The sequence below is a fragment of the Ranitomeya imitator genome, chromosome 5 (assembly GCF_032444005.1).
Source record: "Ranitomeya imitator isolate aRanImi1 chromosome 5, aRanImi1.pri, whole genome shotgun sequence".
Taxonomy (NCBI): Eukaryota; Metazoa; Chordata; class Amphibia; order Anura; family Dendrobatidae; genus Ranitomeya; species Ranitomeya imitator.
In genome coordinates this window covers 12,190,292-12,213,552 of record NC_091286.1, presented here as the reverse complement: position 1 = coordinate 12,213,552, position 23,261 = coordinate 12,190,292, and the positions used below count along the sequence as shown (strand labels likewise).

Below are 23,261 nucleotides of genomic sequence, written 5' to 3'. Positions count from 1 at the left end.
GAGGTGATGGGCGGTCACCAGATACTGATGATGGAGGAGATGGGCGGTCACCAGATACTGATGATGGAGGAGACGGGCGGTCACCAGATACTGATGGGATTTCCATTTCTCTTTTCTTCAGTCGCTTTGTATTTTGTGAACTGATGAAGCTTCTCACTTTACCTTATCCCCCCACCCCCGCCGCTCACAGTCCTGTACATTATACTGTATAATTATACCCAGGTTATACCAGGCAGGATTATTAGTATTTCCCAGTTACCTGAATATCACCAGGATGAATGTGGCGATGACGAGTGCGGAGAAGGACAGGGAGTATCCCACGGTGTATATGATGGACAGGGACGACAACTGCTCCTCCGGCTGCACCTGGGGGCCGAGCACAGACAGGTGGTTAGATTACGGCACACATAATAATAACATATAACGGGGGGATACGTCTCGCGTGGACCTGCTGGTGTTCAGCATGTGGAGCGTCACCTACACTTACTGTAATAATGAGGCAGGGTCAGATCTGTGATTTTGTGGGAGGTCTCGGGGGTCTTTCAGGATGGGCGCCCCCTATATCTAACATAGGTATATCCGACGCTCCACTTGGAATGTGGCGATTCTACCGGGCAGCAGTTCTGTCTTTTTACATCAGTTCTGACTTGTTTCTCCGTTAGACACGTCACAGATTTTGGCCTCGTTAGCTTTTTTTTAAAGTTACTTTTCTTTTTTGATTTTTGGTTTTCGTTGACTTTTTTTGTGCCAAATTCATCTAAATGGAGCCCTTGATTCCTGAGATTGTCTCAAAGGTCCACATTTATTTTTTCTGTCTTTATCTGGTTTTATGATTCTTTAGCAGTCATGAATCCTTCTAAAACATCCAACGAAAATATCAGAAAACTAAACCACAAAAGACAACATGAAAAAAGGCGAAAATTGTTTGAAGGATTTGTCGCAAATGAAAAAGTCAATAATTGAGGAAATACAATGAAGAATTGTGCCCCCGTCATTTCTGGATCTGTCCGCGGTTCCTAAATCATTGAAATTTCCCTAAAGTTTCTAAACTTTTCTTACCACAGGAATTAGCTGTCTGATATATTCTTGTGTTCACCATGTTACAATCCAAGGGGCCGCTTCTTCTGTCACCGGGTCACATGACGATTTCTCCCCCCACTCTCAGCTATTAAAATAGCTAATCTCAAGGTGTCACAATATTGCAAAATTAAGCTGTAATACAGTGATACAGTGTCAGAAATAACAGCAGGGGGAGCCACGCAGATCCCACCGCTGCCACCAATTAGTCAGGGGGAAGCAACTCCGCTGCTTCCAATCATCAGGACAACTCTACAACTGACAGACGAGTGATGGATGAGCTGCCACCACCAATCGTTTGTTCAGGAACGATTAGACACCCGTCACAGGTAGTGTATGGCTTCAGGGGTGCGGTTTACAGAGCAAGAGGAACAGAGCTATTACATTTTATATATTTAATCCAGAAAAACAGGCAGTGTTTCTAAAAATATACAAAGATGTTACAAAATGGGGACAAAACAATACTTTATGTACAATTACATAAGCTAAAAGGGATAACAAAAGAAAAATTACTAAACCTGTGTCATGAAAATGTCTCGGAGCTTAACGAGAGAGGTACTGCTTAGAACAACTCCTTAGGAAAATGCACACAACTACAGCAGGCTGTACCATCCAGGACTGGCAAATGACCAAAACCCAAATTCTGTATTTTATTAAATCAAAGTTGTGCCATCACACCTCCCCTTTATGAGCTCATATGGGGTCTGGTCGCAGGATGTGCTAGGTCTTTTAGAACTTTAAGAAATCCCCAACATTCAGGATATCTTTGCCCCTGGAGGTCCCGGGCTGGAGATATTGTTGTCAAATTCTCAGTCACAACTTTTCCCTTCTATAGAGATGAAACATGGCATGGATAGCATCATCCATCTGACAGATATTAAGTTGGAGGTGTTCGGAAAGTCTTATGGTGATGTGAGTGAATGTGTGATGAGTTTACGAATCCAAGACTTAGTGGCTGCCCCTTAACACATACCCCATCGTAATTACATGGCAGGAGGACCTACGGAGGATGAAGTGTCAGCTCATTCTCCATTCCCCAGTTATAATTAATCCCATATGTTCAATGTTAGGGTGATATGTCCCCTCTCCAGAGATGTCTTTATGATTTTTACAATTTCTCTCTACGACATAACTTTCCTCTAACGTTCACAATAGAGATCACTATAGCTGCTGCCAGTCACATAAATCCAGGGAAGGGAAGGTGACACCTACTCTCCATTGTCCTCCCCGAGGAAATAACCATGAAAAGATCCCTGGAGATCCCCTTTAAATGTTGGTGTCCCGTCCCTTTATACGCAGTGATCTTGCAGTGTATTGCAGGTGATGAGATTTGTGCATTCTCTGATGGAGGGCATATGTGATGGCCAATACAATGATGCCCGGGGGCGCTATGTGTCCGACCAGCCATGATGGGACGGATGGGCCGGCAGCAGGTAATGGCAGCGACTCTGACTCCAGATGAGGATGCTTTACTGCCAGGTTAATGGTTTTGATAAATCGGCCTAAGTGACATTTTGTGAGAACACGAGCCGTCCTCCATGACTAATCCTCCTGTGACATTATAATGGAGGACAATCAATGCATTAGGAATGACTTTGAGAAAGGCGCAATAGAGGAGTCCTACCAGGGACAACTCCAAATACGTCGTATTTTATCCTTAAAGGGACCCAGAAAATGTAGAAAATGTGCAAAATTGTCCCATATTTGCATCATTGCAAAATCCAGACATTTGTCACAAGCTGTGGTCACTTCCCTGCCCCCACTCCTCCTCTTCACAGCCTGTACGAAATTCATTAGCCAGCAGGGGGCAGTAATGAACACGAGGATAAACTGTGCTGCATCCTGCTGGGAGTAACTACCTTCAGTGATTGGTCCTCACATTCAGTCAGGTTCCTCCAGGGAACGGTCACATTGTCCTTGGCTTCTCTGATGAGCCATGTCCCCTCCGGGGTGCAGTAACGAAACACCCTGCCCTGAATCACTGCAAAAAGAAGAAGAGGCAGAAATTACAATCACACTTACACTGAAACAGGGCAAACGCCTTCAACATGGGGCTCTCATGCTGCAATGTAATCACAAGTCCAGTCACCAGAGATCAGCGGTGACCTCACTGAGAATGTCTCCTATCCATCACCAGAGATCAGCGGTGACATCACTGAGAATGCCTCCTATCCATCACCAGAGATCAGAGGTGACATCACTGAGAATGCCTCCTATCCATCACCAGAGATCAGCGGTGACATCACTGAGAATGCCTCGTCTCCATCACCAGAGATCAGCGGTGACATCACTGAGAATGCCTCCTATCCATCACCAGAGATCAGCGGTGACATCACTGAGAATGCCTCCTATCCATCACCAGAGATCAGCGGTGACCTCACTGAGAATGACTCCTATCCATCACCAGAGATCAGCGGTGACATCACTGAGAATGTCTCCTATCCATCACCAGAGATCAGAGGTGACATCACTGAGAATGCCTCCTATCCATCACCAGAGATCAGCGGTGACATAACTGAGAATGTCTCCTATCCATCACCAGAGATCAGCGGTGACATCACTGAGAATGCCTCGTCTCCATCACCAGAGATCAGCGGTGACATCACTGAGAATGCCTCCTATCCATCACCAGAGATCAGCGGTGACATAACTGAGAATGCCTCCTATCCATCACCAGAGATCAGCGGTGACCTCACTGAGAATGACTCCTATCCATCACCAGAGATCAGCGGTGACATCACTGAGAATGTCTCCTATCCATCACCAGAGATCAGAGGTGACATCACTGAGAATGCCTCCTATCCATCACCAGAGATCAGCGGTGACATCACTGAGAATGCCTCCTATCCATCACCAGAGATCAGCGGTGACATCACTGAGAATGCCTCGTCTCCATCACCAGAGATCAGCGGTGACATCACTGAGAATGCCTCCTATCCATCACCAGAGATCAGCGGTGACATAACTGAGAATGCCTCCTATCCATCACCAGAGATCAGCGGTGACCTCACTGAGAATGTCTCCTATCCATCACCAGAGATCAGAGGTGACATCACTGAGAATGCCTCCTATCCATCACCAGAGATCAGAGGTGACATCACTGAGAATGCCTCCTATCCATCACCAGAGATCAGAGGTGACATCACTGAGAATGTCTCCTATCCATCACCAGAGATCAGCGGTGACATCACTGAGAATGCCTCCTATCCATCACCAGAGATCAGCGGTGACATCACTGAGAATGCCTCCTATCCATCACCAGAGATCAGCGGTGACATCACTGAGAATGTCTCCTATCCATCACCAGAGATCAGCGGTGACATCACTGAGAATGCCTCCTATCCATCACCAGAGATCAGAGGTGACATCACTGAGAATGCCTCCTATCCATCACCAGAGATCAGCGGTGACATCACTGAGAATGCCTCCTATCCATCACCAGAGATCAGCGGTGACATCACTGAGAATGCCTCCTATCCATCACCAGAGATCAGCGGTGACATCACTGAGAATGCCTCCTATCCATCACCAGAGATCAGCGGTGACATCACTGAGAATGTCTCCTATCCATCACCAGAGATCAGCGGTGACATCACTGAGAATGCCTCCTATCCATCACCAGAGATCAGAGGTGACATCACTGAGAATGCCTCCTATCCATCACCAGAGATCAGAGGTGACATCACTGAGAATGCCTCCTATCCATCACCAGAGATCAGAGGTGACATCACTGAGAATGCCTCCTATCCATCACCAGAGATCAGCGGTGACATCACTGAGAATGCCTCCTATCCATCACCAGAGATCAGAGGTGACATCACTGAGAATGCCTCCTATCCATCACCAGAGATCAGCGGTGACATCACTGAGAATGCCTCCTATCCATCACCAGAGATCAGCGGTGACATCACTGAGAATGCCTCCTATCCATCACCAGAGATCAGCGGTGACATCACTGAGAATGTCTCCTATCCATCACCAGAGATCAGAGGTGACATCACTGAGAATGCCTCCTATCCATCACCAGAGATCAGAGGTGACATCACTGAGAATGCCTCCTATCCATCACCAGAGATCAGCGGTGACATCACTGAGAATCCCTCCTATCCATCACTAGAGATCAGCGGTGACATCACTGAGAATGCCTCCTATCCATCACCAGAGATCAGCGGTGACATCACTGAGAATGTCTCCTATCCATCACCAGAGATCAGAGGTGACATCACTGAGAATGCCTCCTATCCATCACCAGAGATCAGCGGTGACATCACTGAGAATGTCTCCTATCCATCACCAGAGATCAGAGGTGACATCACTGAGAATGCCTCCTATCCATCACCAGAGATCAGCGGTGACATCACTGAGAATGTCTCCTATCCATCACCAGAGATCAGAGGTGACATCACTGAGAATGCCTCCTATCCATCACCAGAGATCAGAGGTGACATCACTGAGAATGCCTCCTATCCATCACCAGAGATCAGAGGTGACATCACTGAGAATGCCTCCTATCCATCACCAGAGATCAGAGGTGACATCACTGAGAATGTCTCCTATCCATCACCAGAGATCAGAGGTGACATCACTGAGAATGCCTCCTATCCATCACCAGAGATCAGCGGTGACATCACTGAGAATGTCTCCTATCCATCACCAGAGATCAGAGGTGACATCACTGAGAATGCCTCCTATCCATCACCAGAGATCAGAGGTGACATCACTGAGAATGCCTCCTATCCATCACCAGAGATCAGAGGTGACATCACTGAGAATGCCTCCTATCCATCACCAGAGATCAGAGGTGACATCACTGAGAATGTCTCCTATCCATCACCAGAGATCAGAGGTGACATCACTGAGAATGCCTCCTATCCATCACCAGAGATCAGGGGTGACATCACTGAGAATGCCTCCTATCCATCACCAGAGATCAGCGGTGACATCACTGAGAATGCCTCCTATCCATCACCAGAGATCAGCGGTGACATCACTGAGAATGCCTCCTATCCATCACCAGAGATCAGCGGTGACATCACTGAGAATGTCTCCATTAATATGAGAAGTGTTTATCCATACTGGAACATTCCTTTCATTCCGTTCCTCTGAAACTTTTTCTTGTTCGGTCACATACAGTTAGATATCTAGGATAATTCTTGGACGTTCCCCTGCAGAGAATCGGAGACGATGTGACTATCCGTCTACAGTCGATGACTGAAGTAATTATGGTCAGACGTGCGGATATAAGTCCTCAGCGCTGTCACTGCGGCTCCACAGTTGACTGCACTGAGTAATCAGGATAAATTTTGTCCGTAGATTAATCGGACAGGAAAGAGAAGTGGCAGAGGGGGAAATAGGGATGATTACTGATTATCTGAGAACTGATGTAACATTTATCTCACTCACTGTTAGGTCCTTAGCAGGAAAAAATTGGTAAAGCAAAGAAATATTGACATAGAACATTAGAGATGTGGTCAATACTAAGTAAATCTATTTCTAAAGGTGCAATTGACATGAAATTCTCCCTGAATGTCGATAACAACTGTAGTGGAGCGGTGTTCACACAGTGTGACAGAGAATCAGTGACCCAAGAAAGTTCAACATAAAACATCGCTATTTTCCAAAAAACTCACAAAGTAAACGTTCCTCTGGATCGCAGCTGGGTCATCCATACAGTCTGTATCAAATCCCATTGCCATGGGCGAATGCGCCGCTGTATGCATCTTGGGTGCGTCAGAAGCTTTGCTGTTCTTGGCTCTGTATTCAGCCTCACACAGGCCTGTATCGCACAGAGCCCCCTGCTCTGCAGCTTGCAAACAACACACTGACACACCCAAGACAACACTGAGAGTTTAATTGGGTTTCATGGACATGTGGCACTTACAAATCCCGGAGTGGAGGGAGAGATTTGCCCCACTACCAAATCTGCAGGTCTCTCCAGATATAAAAGCCCATATCATATTACCCTAAATCTGACTTGGTCAACTAGTTTGATCAAATCCGTACTCACTTATATTCTGCCTTGTAATCACAGACATTGCTGTAGTCACAACGCGCTCCATCGGGTTCATTATGTCTGTATACGCATCCTGGGGTACACATACCGGCCCTCGTATATGATTCTCCTCACTGCCTCATACAATCCACACAGGCAAAGAAATCAATGTAGATATCCATAAATTATGTGCAATGATGAGAAATGACACAGGGAAAAAGTATAGAACACCTGAAGAAAGAGAGGAGCAAAAAGCCCTGAAAAGTCCTGACACCGGCTGAGATTTATCAGTAAATTAGAAAGCAATCCTGCCAATTAGTGAGAAATAATATCAGGAGGTAAAACTGATGGCCTATAAAAAGGTGTCTCACTACCGAGGGGCCACACAAGAGACATCTCATGATGGGTGAAACCAGTGAGTTGTCTCAAGACCATCGCAACCTTACTGTTGCAAAATATCCTGATGGCATTGGTTACTGAAGAATTTCTAAACTACTGAAGGCTCCAGTGAGCACTGCTTGGGGCTATAATTTGGAAGTGGAAAGAACATAATTTCTCCATAAACCGGACATGACCATGTGCTCCCTGCAAGATTTCAGACAGAGGGTGAAAAGAATTATCAGAAGAATTGTCCAAGAGCCAAGGACCAACGGTGAAGAGCTACAGAAAGAACTGGAATCACCAGGTACAATTGTATCAAAGAAAAGTATAAGTAATGCACTCAACATCCATGGCTTGTATCCATGCTCACCACACAACCTCCATGGCATGTTTGCAAGATTCCATTCCTGATCACAAAACATGTTCAAGCAGGTTTATGTCATGATCCAGACTGGATTTTTAGTCCTGTCTTCCCTTTTCCGGTCTGATCATGCGAAGGGTTAACTTTTCTCAGCCTCTGTCTGGTTTCAGGTTTTGCTGCTTATCTCTGTTGCATCCTGCAGGTGGTGCCAGTTATAGTTTTGCCTACGGTGTGTGTAGCTGACTCTGGTATATCCTGACTTGTCCTGCTACATTAGCTGCCTGAACACGTGTCTCTGTTTTTCCCAAACCCCGTCTTGACTTTTCCCTTTTATGTGTTTACTCTCTGGTTTTGACTTGGCTTGTATCCTGACCTGCTTCTGCCTTCTGTCTTTGGCTAATCTACTCCTGACTGTTACTGACCTTTTGGCTTGTCTCTGACTCTGTGTTTTGTCTATTCCTTTGGTACTGCTCTACTGACTATATCTACCCGGCTTGTTTGACTTTCCTGCTGCCACATTGTGGTAGCCTCACTACTGCACGACAGGCCTGCTATGTCTAGGTACAGCCCTCCTTCCACTCTAGTGGCCATCTAGTGAAGCTTGCACCTACCTGCATTGCAGCAGCGTGACAGTTTACAGTTTGGTCAACAACATTTATACAAGCCTGTGAAACACTAGGAGCATATAGTCTGGTCAGAGGAGACCAAAATTGAACCTTTTGGATGCCATAATACAACCCATACATAATTGAGGGGGAAATACAACTGCACCCAACAGTAGTCACTGTGTAATTTATGAATGAGGGACTCTGAAATCACAAACACTATGAGGACAATGCAAGAACTGCCAAAAATTAGAAGGAAGATGGACTCCGATACATCCTGTATTAGACATCAAGGAGGCCGCATACACATTCTGTTCAAATTCTTATGTAGCGGGACTCATAAAGCCTATGCACTAAGTGTATGGTCTGCTGAAAATTAGAAGGAGGGAGTAAAACAACCCTGAAAAACTGGAGAATAAGAGTTAGGAGGCAGGAGTGTGGAGTATAAGGGGCAGAAGTGTGGGGAATAAGGGGAAGGAGTCTGGAGAATAAGGGGCAGGAGTGCGGAGAATAAAGGGCAGAAGTCTGGAGAATAAGGGGCAGAAGTCTGGAGAATAAGGGGCAGGAGTGTGGGGAATAAGGGGAAGGAGTCTGGAGAATAAGGGGAAGGAGTGTGGAGAATAATGGGCAGGAGTGTGGAGAATAAGGGGCAGGAGTGGGGAGAATAAAGGGCAGAAGTCTGGAGAATAAGGAGCAGGAGCGTGGAGAATAAGGGGCAGGAGTGTGGAGAGTAAAGGGCAGGAGTGTGGAGAATAAGGGGCAGGAGTCTGGAAAATAAGGGGCAGGAGTGTGGAGAATAAGGGGCAGGATTGCGGAGAATAAAGGGCAGAAGTCTGGAGAATAAGGGGCAGGAGTCTGGAGAATAAGGGGCAGGAGTCTGGAGAATAAGGGGCAGGAGTGTGGAGTATAAGGGGCAGAAGTGTGGGGAATAAGGGGAAGGAGTCTGGAGAATAAGGGGAAGGAGTCTGGAGAATTAGGGGCAGGAGTGCGGAGAAAAAAGGGCAGAAGTCTGGAGAATAAGGGGCAGAAGTCTGAAGAATAAGGGGCAGGAGTCTGGAGAATAAGAGGCAGGAGTGTGGAGATTAAGGGGCAGGAGTGTGGAGAATAAGGGGCAGGAGTGTGGAGAATAAGGGCAGAAGTCTGGAAAATAAGGGGCAGGAGTCTGGAGGAGAAGGGGCAGGAGTGTGGAGATTAAGGGGCGGAAGTGTGGAGAATAAGGGGCGGAAGTGTGGAGAATAAGGGGCAGGAGTGTGGAGAATAAGGGGCAGGAGTGTGGAGAATAAGGGGCAGGAGTCTGGCGAATAAGGGGCAGGAGTCTGGAGAATAAGGGGCAGGAGTCTGGAGAATAAGGGGCAGGAGTCTGGAGAATAAGGGGCAGGAGTCTGGAGAATAAAGGGCCGAAGTCTGGAGAATAAGGGGCAGATGTCTGGAGAATAAGGGGCAAGAGTCTGGAAAATAAGGGGCAGGAGTCTGGAGAATAAGGGGCAGGAGTGTGGAGTATAAGGGGCAGAAGTGTGGGGAATAAGGGGAAGGAGTCTGGAGAATTGGGGGCAGGAGTGCGGAGAATAAAGGGCAGAAGTCTGGAGAATAAGAGGCAGAAGTCTGAAGAATAAGGGGCAGGAGTCTGGAGAATAAGGGGCAGGAGCGTGGAGAATAAGGGGAAGGAGTGTGGAGAATAAGGGGCAGGAGTGTGGAGAATAAGGGGCAGGAGTGTGGAGAATAAGGGGCAGAAGTCTGGAGAATAAGGGGTAGGAGTGTGGAGAATAAGGGGCAGGAGTGTGGAGAATAAGGGGCAGGAGTGTGGAGAATAAGGAGCAGGAGCGTGGAGAATAACGGGCAGGAGTGTGGAGAATAAGGGGCAGGAGTGTGGAGAATAACGGGCAGGAGCCTGGAGAATAAGGGGCCGGAGTGTGGAGAATAAGGGGCAGAAGTGTGGAGAATAAGGAGCAGGAGTGTGGAGAATAAGGGCCAGGAGTGTGGAGAATAAGGGGCAGGAGTGTGGAGAATAAGGGGCAGAAGTCTGGAGAATAAGGGGCAGGAGTGTGGAGAATAAGGGGCAGAAGCGTGGAGAATAAGGAGCAGGAGCCTGGAGAATAAGGGGCAGGAGTCTGGAGAATAAGGGCAGGAGTCTGGAGAATAAGGGGCAGGAGCGTGGAGAATAAGGGGAAGGAGTGTGGAGAATAAGGGGCAGGAGTGTGGAGAATAAGGGGAAGGAGTGTGGAGAATAAGGGGCAGGAGTCTGGAGAATAAGGGGCAGGAGTGTGGAGAATAAGGAGCAGGAGCGTGGAGAATAAGGAGCAGGAGCCTGGAGAATAAGGGCAGGAGTGTGGAGAATAAGGGGCAGGAGTGTGGAGAATAAGGGGCAGAAGTGTGGAGAATAAGGAGCAGGAGTGTGGAGAATAAGGGGCAGAAGTGTGGAGAATAAGGGGCAGGAGTGTGGAGAATAAGGGGCAGGAGTGTGGAGAATAAGGGGCAGGAGTGTGGAGAATAAGGGGCAGGAGTCTGGCGAATAAGGGGCAGGAGTCTGGAGAATAAGGGGCAGGAGTCTGGAGAATAAGGGGCAGGAGTCTGGAGAATAAGGGGCAGGAGTCTGGAGAATAAAGGGCCGAAGTCTGGAGGATAAGGGGCAGATGTCTGGAGAATAAGGGGCAAGAGTCTGGAAAATAAGGGGCAGGAGTCTGGAGAATAAGGGGCAGGAGTGTGGAGTATAAGGGGCAGAAGTGTGGGGAATAAGGGGAAGGAGTCTGGAGAATAAGGGGAAGGAGTCTGGAGAATTGGGGGCAGGAGTGCGGAGAATAAAGGGCAGAAGTCTGGAGAATAAGAGGCAGAAGTCTAAAGAATAAGGGGCAGGAGTCTGGAGAATAAGGGGCAGGAGCGTGGAGAATAAGGGGAAGGAGTGTGGAGAATAAGGGGCAGGAGTGTGGAGAATAAGGGGCAGGAGTGTGGAGAATAAGGGGCAGAAGTCTGGAGAATAAGGGGTAGGAGTGTGGAGAATAAGGGGCAGGAGTGTGGAGAATAAGGGGCAGGAGTGTGGAGAATAAGGAGCAGGAGCGTGGAGAATAACGGGCAGGAGTGTGGAGAATAAGGGGCAGGAGTGTGGAGAATAACGGGCAGGAGCCTGGAGAATAAGGGGCCGGAGTGTGGAGAATAAGGGGCAGAAGTGTGGAGAATAAGGAGCAGGAGTGTGGAGAATAAGGGCCAGGAGTGTGGAGAATAAGGGGCAGGAGTGTGGAGAATAAGGGGCAGAAGTCTGGAGAATAAGGGGCAGGAGTGTGGAGAATAAGGGGCAGAAGCGTGGAGAATAAGGAGCCTGGAGAATAAGGGGCAGGAGTCTGGAGAATAAGGGCAGGAGTCTGGAGAATAAGGGGCAGGAGCGTGGAGAATAAGGGGAAGGAGTGTGGAGAATAAGGGGCAGGAGTGTGGAGAATAAGGGGCAGGAGTGTGGAGAATAAGGGGCAGGAGTGTGGAGAATAAGGGGCAGGAGTGTGGAGAATAAGGAGCAGGAGCGTGGAGAATAAGGAGCAGGAGCCTGGAGAATAAGGGCAGGAGTGTGGAGAATAAGGGGCAGGAGTGTGGAGAATAAGGGGCAGAAGTGTGGAGAATAAGGAGCAGGAGTGTGGAGAATAAGGGGCAGAAGTGTGGAGAATAAGGGGCAGGAGTGTGGAGAATAAGGGGCAGGAGTGTGGAGAATAAGGGGCAGGACTGTGGAGAATAAGGGGCAGGAGTCTGGAGAATAAGGGGCAGGAGTCTGGAGAATAAGGGGCAGGAGTCTGGAGAATAAGGGGCAGGAGTGTGGAGAATAAGGGGCAGGAGCGTGGAGAATAAGGGGCAGGAGTCTGGAGAATAAGGGGCAGGAGTGTGGAGAATAAGGGGCAGAAGTGTGGAGAATAAGGGGCAGGAGTGTGGAGAATAAGGGGCAGGAGTCTGGAGAATAAGGGGCAGGAGTGTGGAGAATAAGGGGCAGGAGCGTGGAGAATAAGGGGCAGGAGTCTGGAGAATAAGGGGCAGGAGTCTGGAGAATAAGGGGCAGGAGTGTGGAGAATAAGGGGCAGGAGTGTGGAGGATAAGGGGCAGGAGTGTGGAGAATAATGGGCAGGAGTGTGGAGAATAAGGGGCAGGAGTGTGGAGAATAAGGGGCAGGAGTCTGGAGAATAAGGAGCAGGGCTAGGAATTTAGGGCACAAACCCTAAAAGAGCATAAACACCGAAGAGGCAAAATGTGAAAAAAAAAAACTTGTGTCAGTCTCAGAACTTTTGGCCACCACTGTGCTCTGCTGTTCATTGTGTATTGTGGAGTCATTGTTAAATATTTCCCCCTTTTTCTAGAACTTTCCCTCCTCACCTTCTGTCTATGTGCTGATGTGTGCAGACTTTAAGTGTAGATGACAGAGCAGTAATGTCCGGGGTCAGGACGTAGAACAAGCGGTAATGGCGACATTCATCCTTGCACAGAATCATTGTGTGAATACAACGATAAATTCTCTCTCACAGGAGATGGGTCACGAATATTACCGTATATTATCCTGGTCACACGAGCATGGGCTAATCATGACGTTAAAACATTAGTCTTACCTATGGAGTCCAGCGAGGGGGGAAATTGGAGAGTGCTGGGCCTAATGCCAAACTTCTGAACGCTTCGTGATTTGTATCCTGCATTTTTCACCTTTTTCCCCTCTGCAGACTTTATATCTAATTTTCAGCTGTCTCTTAGCTATTGGGTGGAGATGAGCAGCCATGATGCCTCTTATATGCTACACAAAGACATAAAGGAGTCCTGCTCTCCTGTCCTCATGTATTACCTGATCAGACACAGCATCGCAAGCATGACATTGTACACATGTACTCAGTAGTGTGCATGTGAATCCAGCTCTAGGGGGAAAATAAAATACTTCAAAGCAGCAGCAAAGAGAAAATTATACACCAGTACTGAGTAGTGTGAGTGTGAATCCAGCTCTGGGATGGGATCAAATAATTACTAGAAAGCAGCAGCATGGAGGAAATTATACAAAAGTGCTGAGTAGTGCAGATGCTGTATTATAGTAGTTATATTCTTTTACATAGGAGTAGTATTATAGTAGTTACGGTATATTCTTGCACATAGGGGCAGTATTACAAAAGTTATATTCTTGTACATAGGGGCAGTATTACAGTAGTTATATTCTTGTATATAGGAGCAGTATTATAGCAGTTATATTCTTGTACATAGGAGCAGCATTATAGTAGTTATATTCTTGTACATAGGGGCAGTATTATAGTAGTTATATTCTTGTACATAGGAGCAGTATTATAGAAGTTATATTCTTGTACATAGGAGCAGTATTATAGTAGTTATATTCTGGTACATAGGGGGCAGTATTATAGTAGTTATATTCTGTACATAGGGGCAGTATTATTGTAGTTATATTCTTGTACATAGGGGCAGTATTATAGTAGTGATATTCTTGTACATAGGGAGCAGTATTATAATAGTTATATTCTTGTACATAGGGGCAGTATTATAGTAGTTATATTCTTGTACATAGGGGCAGTATTATAGTAGTTATATTCTGGTACATAGGGGGCAGTATTATAGTAGTTATATTCTTGTACATAGGGGCAGTATTATAGTAGTTATATTCTTGTACATAGGGGGCAGTATTATAGTAGTTATATTCTTGTACATAGGGGGCAGTATTATAGTAGTTATATTCTTGTACATAGGAGAAGTATTATAGTAGTTATATTCTTGTACATAGGAGCAGTATTATAGTAGTTATATTCTTGTATATACAGGCAGTATTATAGTAGTTATATTCTTGTACATAGGAGCAGTATTATAGTAGTTATATTCTTGTACATAGGGGGCAGTATTATAGTAGTTATATTCTTGTACATAGGGGGCAGTATTATAGTAGTTATATTCTTGTACATAGGAGCAGTATTATAGTAGTTATATTCTTGTACATACGGGCAGTATTATAGTAGTTATATTCTTGTACATAGGGGCAGTATTATAGTAGTTATATTCTTGTACATAGGAGCAGTATTATAGAAGTTATATTCTTGTACATAGGAGCAGTATTATAGTAGTTATATTCTTGTACATAGGGGAGCAGTATTATAGTAGTTATATTCTTGTACATAGGGACAGTATTATAATAGTTATATTCTTGTACATAGGAGCAGTATTATAGTAGTTATATTCTGGTACATAGGGGGCAGTATTATAGTAGTTATATTCTGTACATAGGGGCAGTATTATTGTAGTTATATTCTTGTACATAGGGACAGTATTATAGTAGTTATATTCTGTACATAGGGGCAGTATTATTGTAGTTATATTCTTGTACATAGGGGGCAGTATTATAGTAGTTATATTCTTGTACATAGGAGCAGTATTATAGTAGTTATATTCTTGTACATACGGGCAGTATTATAGTAGTTATATTCTTGTACATAGGGGCAGTATTATAGTAGTTATATTCTTGTACATAGGAGCAGCATTATAGTAGTTATATTCTTGTACATAGGGGCAGTATTATAGTAGTTATATTCTTGTACATAGGAGCAGTATTATAGAAGTTATATTCTTGTACATAGGAGCAGTATTATAGTAGTTATATTCTGGTACATAGGGGGCAGTATTATAGTAGTTATATTCTGTACATAGGGGCAGTATTATTGTAGTTATATTCTTGTACATAGGGGCAGTATTATAGTAGTGATATTCTTGTACATAGGGAGCAGTATTATAATAGTTATATTCTTGTACATAGGGGCAGTATTATAGTAGTTATATTCTTGTACATAGGGGCAGTATTATAGTAGTTATATTCTGGTACATAGGGGGCAGTATTATAGTAGTTATATTCTTGTACATAGGGGCAGTATTATAGTAGTTATATTCTTGTACATAGGGGGCAGTATTATAGTAGTTATATTCTTGTACATAGGGGGCAGTATTATAGTAGTTATATTCTTGTACATAGGAGAAGTATTATAGTAGTTATATTCTTGTACATAGGAGCAGTATTATAGTAGTTATATTCTTGTATATACAGGCAGTATTATAGTAGTTATATTCTTGTACATAGGAGCAGTATTATAGTAGTTATATTCTTGTACATAGGGGGCAGTATTATAGTAGTTATATTCTTGTACATAGGGGGCAGTATTATAGTAGTTATATTCTTGTACATAGGAGCAGTATTATAGTAGTTATATTCTTGTACATACGGGCAGTATTATAGTAGTTATATTCTTGTACATAGGGGCAGTATTATAGTAGTTATATTCTTGTACATAGGAGCAGTATTATAGAAGTTATATTCTTGTACATAGGAGCAGTATTATAGTAGTTATATTCTTGTACATAGGGGAGCAGTATTATAGTAGTTATATTCTTGTACATAGGGACAGTATTATAATAGTTATATTCTTGTACATAGGAGCAGTATTATAGTAGTTATATTCTGGTACATAGGGGGCAGTATTATAGTAGTTATATTCTGTACATAGGGGCAGTATTATTGTAGTTATATTCTTGTACATAGGGACAGTATTATAGTAGTTATATTCTGTACATAGGGGCAGTATTATTGTAGTTATATTCTTGTACATAGGGACAGTATTATAGTAGTGATATTCTTGTACATAGGGAGCAGTATTATAATAGTTATATTCTTGTACATAGGGGCAGTATTATAGTAGTTATATTCTTGTACATAGGGACAGTATTATAATAGTTATATTCTTGTACATAGGAGCAGTATTATAGTAGTTATATTCTGGTACATAGGGGGCAGTATTATAGTAGTTATATTCTGTACATAGGGGCAGTATTATTGTAGTTATATTCTTGTACATAGGGACAGTATTATAGTAGTTATATTCTGTACATAGGGGCAGTATTATTGTAGTTATATTCTTGTACATAGGGGCAGTATTATAGTAGTGATATTCTTGTACATAGGGAGCAGTATTATAATAGTTATATTCTTGTACATGGGGGCAGTATTATAATAGTTATATTCTTGTACATGGGGGCAGTATTATAATAGTTATATTCTTGTACATGGGGGCAGTATTATAGTAGTCATTATGATCTAAAAAGAGAAAACACAGTAGTCTGGCAATAAATGACTTCACCCAACCACTAACCATGAGTGGAGACAAAGTTTGGTGTTATCATTCATATTGTCTGAAAAAAAAAAGGCCAAGAAAGCAAATGTAAACTTTTGAGCACAATTGTATGATAGGTTTTAGCATAGGATGGATTGTCAGTCTTAATATGTAAGTAGGAATGTTTCCATACACTAATAGCAAAAAGAAAAGTACATAAGAAAGTTTGTGGAACCTTTCATGATACAACAATGCTTTATTTCTATAAATCCTCCCCCGCTCAGGATGAGAACCGCCCACGCTTATAGAGCTTTGCTGCATTATGTTGTGGAGGAGAACAGTCTAAAATATTTATGGAAATTTTTTTTTAATATTCCGATGCCTCTTTCCATAAGTGTGACACGTTGTGATTTGCATGCTTTTACACTTGTGTACAGTACATTGATGGCGCTTTTCATACTGTCAGATGAACGTTTTTCTTTAGAACCTTTGTTATTTTCCTTCTGTAACTCCTCGTTTTGATTGACAGGGTTTAATAATGAAGCAGTCGTCTTCCCCCGGGGACACAATAAATGACAATGGTTCATGTGATGTTATAAGTTGTACAGTCAGTCATCCGTCGTGTCGGTGCAGCCCGCTGCTTTTATGACAAATGCGCCGTTTACAGCACAGACGCCTTTCCACAACGAGCTCATTCCACGCTTGTTTGCTAAAAATAGGAAAACTTCCCAGCGGAGGAAAAGCGAAAATCAAGATTCCTTTTGCCCAAATCTAGTGGTGATCGGAGCCTTGCAGATCAGCGGTGACCATAAGTGATCACCCAAATTTATAGATACTGATGGTTCCAAGCCCTTTGATTCGTCGCCTTTTTGTGAATGACGCCACAAATGATGATATTAGACCAGGAGGAGCGGCTGATGGTGGCGGGCAGCTGCGGAATACTGACCTCTGCGCTGCACCAGGTTTATTGCTCATGTCTACTGATCGCCTTCATTTATAAAAAATTAGACAAACTGTCCATCTGTGCCTAATGCTTGTTTTATGTTGCACTTTTTGCTGCGTTTTTTCTTGCATTTTTTGCTGCATTTTTGTGATGCCACATTTGAGTCTTGTGCATGCTGATAAAGTTTAGCGCAGGAAAAAAAAATCTCATTCTATTTAATCAGGTTTTGGCACAAAAAAAAACGCTGCAACACCCGATACCTGCGCTTTTTCGTGCTGATTACCAGCGTTTTTTCACCAACCGTTACTTTCAGTGGGTGAAAAACGCTCATCCCCCAACAGTCGTCTCCTTATGTCTTTCCAACTTTGTAAAACTTTTGCAGGAACTTAGACAATTGCTGGGACGTGATTGGACGGTGCGCGGAATGACTGCACTCATTTACATTTCTTTACTAATTTCTGCATTTTATGACTTTCAGCAGCCGCTACATGAATGATGCGAGAAATGTTAATTAATGAGAATATAAGATAAGGCAGTAACACCGAGGGAAGATCAACGAAGCGCAAAGCCCCGAGATAATCAGCCACTCGCTAATTAGGCGGCCCCGCGCGGCTCGGTGACGACTGATCCCTCCGTTACGTGTCATGGCAGCTCTTTGCTGCAGAATAAGGGTGCCTATCTATCCTGAAGTCGGGGTCCCTAGTCCAATGACCTCTGTCTCTTCCATTGAATCCTTTGTCATCAGCGACCAATCATGGCCGGATTTAGGTGGCATCAAACTGGACAATTGCCCTTGGCTCTCGATTATTAGGGGACCCTCAAAAATTGGACTTTCAGGAGCAATGTAAAATGACCCCTTCAGTTCACTAAACAACTTTGATAATGTAAAAATGTTTTATCTCAACTCAGAGCTGAATTCACAGCTACACTGCTCAGTATTGATGTACATGGTCATCGATGCTGCTACTTACTAATACAGGGAATATGTTACCAGGTTTTTGCCGTAATGTAACGGCAGCAGGATATAGGGACAGAGACCCTAATTCCTGTATCACTTATTGTGCTGCTTGGTGCACTTTTGCTAAAATCAGTTTTCTGTGCTGCAGATTTACCAGTATTCTCTATGCTGACCTGTATATAACCCCGCCATTGATTGACAGGTCTGTGTACATTGTATGCTGACAGAAAGCTGCTGATAGTCCTCTAGTGATCTCATGCTGATAAAAGATTTTATTGAAACAAACAAGGAGCCAAGCAAGTGACACATGACTGGAATCAGGCTATCAGTCCCATATCAGGCTGCTCTCAGATTACACAGCAGAAACATTCTGACAGATTCCCCTTAACTGTTTACTGTTTATCTTACCTCATTACTGGACTCACAGCTACACTGCTCAGCACTGCTGTACAATGTCATCAATGCTGCTGCTTCCTAATAAATTCAGCTTATCTTTCTCTTTTTCGGCTGAAACAGTTGTGGTCATTGATACCATGATACTCTCTACATGAGTCTTGGATGTCAGCTGGAGGAGGTGATAACTTTATATAGGGGCTTTTCATGTGCAATCATTTGGATTACAAATCTATGTTGCTACGCACTATTATATTATATTGTAATCGCCTTCTTGGTGAATGTTGTTATACATGAATTGTTGTTTCAATGGATATGACCCACCTTATGATACTGCATTTTCTATATGCTGTATATATATATATATATATATATATATATATATATATATATATATATATATATATATATACACGGTATATACATATATATACAAAAAAATAACGGGAACACTAAAATCCCACATCCTAGATATCTCTGAATGAAATATTCCAGTTGTAAATCTTTATTCATTACATAGTGGAATGTGTTGAGAACAATAAAACCTAAAAATTATCAATGTAAATCACAACTAATATCCCACGGAGGTCTGGAGTTGGAATGATGCTCACAATCAAAGTGGAAAATGAAGTTACAGGCTGATCCAACTTCAGTGGAAATGCCTCATGACAAGGAAATGATGCTCAGTAGTGTGTGTGGCCTCTACGTGCCTGTATCACCTTCCTACAACACCTGATGAGGGGGCGGATGGTCTCCTGAGGGATCTTCTCCCAGACCTGGACTAAAGCATCAGCCAACTCCTGGACAGTCTGTGGTGCAACGTGACGTTGGTGGATGGTGCGAGACATGATGTCCCAGATGTGTTCAATCGGATTCAGGTCTGGGGAACGGGCGGACCAGTCCATAGCTTCAATGCCTTCATCTTGCAGGAACTGCTGACACTTCAACCACATGAGGTCTGGCATCGTCCTGCATTAGGAGGAACCCAGGGCCAACCGTACCAGCATATAGTCTCACAAGGGGTCTGAGGATCTTATCTCGGTACCTAATGGCTGTCAGGCTCCCTCTGGCGAGCACATGGAGGGCTGTGCTTTCTCCAAAGAAATGTCACCCCACACCATTAATGACCCACTGCCAAACCGGTCATGCTGAAGGATGTTGCATGCAGCAGATCGCTCTCCATGGTGTCTCCAGACTCTGCCACGTCTGTCACATGTGCTCAGTGTGAACCTGCTTTCATCTGTGAAGAGCACAGGGCGCCAGTGGAGAATTTGCCAATCCTGGTGTTCTGTGGCAAATGCCAAGCGTCCTGCATGGTGTTGGGCTGTGAGCACAATCCTCATCTGTGGACGTTGGGCACTCAGACCATCCTCATGGAGTCAGTTTCTAACCTTTTGTGCAGACACACGGAGGTCATTTTGCAGGGCTCTGGCAGTGCTCCTCCTGTTCCTCCTTGCACAAAGGTGGAGGCAGCGGTCCTGCTGCTGGGTTGTTGCCCTCCTACGGCCCCCTCCACGTCTCCTGGTGTACTGGCCTATCTCCTGGTAGCGCCTCCAGCCTCTGGACACTACGCTGACAGACACAGCAAACCTTCTTGCCACAGCTCGCATTGATGTGCCATCCTGGATGAGCTGCACTACCTGAGCCACTTGTGTGGGTTGTAGAGTCCGTCTCATGCTACCACGAGTGCGAAAGCGCAACCAACATTCAAAAGTGACCAAAACATCATCCAGAAAGCATTGGTACTGAGATGTGGTCTGTGGTCCCCACCTGCAGAACCACTCCTTTATTGAGGGGGTTTTGATAATTGCCAATAATTTCCATCTGTTGTCTATTCCATTTGCACAACAGCATGTGAAATTGATTGTTAAAGAGTGTTGTTTCCTAAGTGGACAGTTTGATTTCACAGACGTTTGATTTACTTGGAGTTAGATTCTGTTGTTTCAGTGTTCCCTATTTTTTTGAGCAGTGTACTGTATGTAGATATACACTGCCTTATTTACAGTTGGGTCCATATATATTTGGACAGAGACAACATTTTTCTAATTTTGGTTATAGACATTACCACAATGAATTTTAAACAAAGCAATTCAGATGCAGTTGAAGTTCAGACTTTCAGCTTTCATTTGAGGGTATCCACATTAAAATTGGTTGAAGGGTTTAGGAGTTTCAGCTCCTTAGCATGTGCCATCCTGTTTTTAAAGGGACCAAAAGTAATTGGACAATTGACTCCAAGGCTATTTTATGGACAGGTGTGGGCAATCCCTTCGTTATGTCATTCTCAATTAAGCAGATAAAAGGCCTGGAGTTGATTTGAGGTGTGGTGCTGCATTTGGAAGGTTTTGCTGTGAAGTAAACACGCGGTCAAAGGAGCTCTCCATGCAGGTGAAACAAGCCATCCTTAAGCTGCGAAAACAGAAGAAAACAATCCGAGAAATTGCTACAATATTAGGAGTGGCAAAATCTACAGTTTGGTCCATCCTGAGAAAGAAAGAAAGCACTGGTGAACTCATCAATGCAAAAAGACCTGGGCGCCCACGGAAGACAACAGTGGTGGATGATCGCAGAATAATCTCCATGGTGAAGAGAAACCCCTTCACAACAGCCGACCAAGTGACCAACACTCTCCAGGAGGTCGGCGTATCAATATCCAAATCTACCATGAAGAGAAGACTGCATGAAAGTAAATACAGAGGGTTCACTGCACGGTGCAGCCACTCATAAGCATCAAGAATAAAAAGGCTAAAAAACATCTAAAAAAGCCGCACAGTTCTGGAAGAACATTCTATGGACAGATGAAACCAAGATCAACCTCTACCAGAATGTTGGAAAGAGAAAAGTATGGTGAAGGCGTGGTACAGCTCATGATCCAAAGCGTACCACATCATCTGTAAACCACGGCGGAGGCAGTGTGATGGCGCGGGCATGCATAAACACGGCGGAGGCAGTGTGATGGCGCGGGCATGCATGGCTGCCAGTGGCACTGGGTCACTAGTGTTTATGGATGATGTGACACAGGACAGAAGCAGCCGAATGAATTCTGAGGTCTTCAGAGCCGCCATACTGTGTGCTCAGATCCAGCCAAATGCAGCCAAACTGATTGGTCGTCGTTTCATGCTACAGATGGACAATGACCCAAAACATAAAGCCAAAGCAACCCAGGAGTTTATTAAAGCAAAGAAGTGGAATATTCTTGAATGGCCAAGTCAGTCACCTGATCTCAACCCAACTGAGCAGCATTTCACTTGTTAAAGACTAAACTTCAGACAGAAAGGCCAAGAAGCAAACAGCAACTGAAAACCACCGCAGTGAAGGCCTGGCAGAGCATCAAAAAGGAGGAAACACAGCATCTGGTGATGTCCATGAGTTCAAGACTTCAGGCAGTCATTGCCAACAAAGGGTTTTCAACCAAGTACTAGAAATGAACATTTTATTTAAAATTATTGAATCTGTCCAATTACTTTTGGTCCCTTTAAAAACAGGGTGGCACATGTTAAGGAGCTGAAACTCCTAAACCCTTCATCCAATTTTAATGTGGCTACCCTCAAATGAAAGCTGAAAATCTGAACTTCAACTGCATCTGAATTGTTTTGTTTAAAATTCATTGTGGTAATGTCTATAACCAAAATTAGAAAAATGTTGTCTCTGTCCAAATATATATGGACCTAACTGTATGTATATACTGCCATACATATATATATATATATATATATATATATATATACACTGCCTTACTCATGTACTGTATATACCACCTTACCTATGTATATACTGCCTTTCAATTTCTAATATCAGCATTATCTCCTCGTGTTCTGCCTTTGCCGAGTTATTTTTGGAGTTGCTTTAAGCCGATTATTTGCATGTAGATATTGCTCGATGGCTTCTCGGTGAATAATGTATTTCTGGATATATATATATATATATATATATATATATATATATATATATATATATATATATATATATATATCCACAGTAATATTCGTCTCATGATGAGGAGGATATGGAAAGCTGTTCTACAGGACCCTGGTGGGCAATATAGGGGGGATTAGTGGGTGCCAATAAAACTCTTAATGCAGCATTATTACGGTATGTAGATTTATGGGATGGAATTAATATTGAGTGGGGTTTTCATGTTTGTCCTCTGCCTCCTGCTTGCTGGCGGACGGTGCGATCCCGATGATTGACAGGTCAGGCGAGAGACAGTTTAGGCACTGGAGGGGGGAAGGGGCAGTGAAGCTATCTGGGCCCAGCGATTCGGCAGCTTTACAGCAGCGCTCTCAAACTGTACAGTAAAGAGCTTGCAAGTGAGCGCTGCTTGTCTGATAGACTGCAGCGTGGGAACCCAGGCAGCGAGGTGTTAACCGTAGAATTAAAAATCTCTCTATTCTTGAGAACGTCAGAAGTTTTTGCAGCAGGACCACCTAGAGGACCACCTAGAGGCGCAGGCCA

General features: G+C 44.1%; 1 protein-coding gene across 1 annotated transcript in view; it reads right to left on the bottom strand.

Annotated features, from left to right (window-relative positions):
- Nucleotides 1-23,261, bottom strand: part of GLP1R (glucagon like peptide 1 receptor) — a 274,569-nt gene that overhangs the window by 84,818 nt on the left and 166,490 nt on the right. Inside the window, exons 4-5 of the mRNA XM_069768307.1 lie at nucleotides 2,937-3,058; nucleotides 260-366 (exon numbers count right to left, since the gene is read on the bottom strand). Of these exons, the coding sequence (XP_069624408.1) occupies nucleotides 260-366; nucleotides 2,937-3,058 (229 nt within the window). The remainder of the gene's footprint in view (nucleotides 1-259; nucleotides 367-2,936; nucleotides 3,059-23,261) is intronic.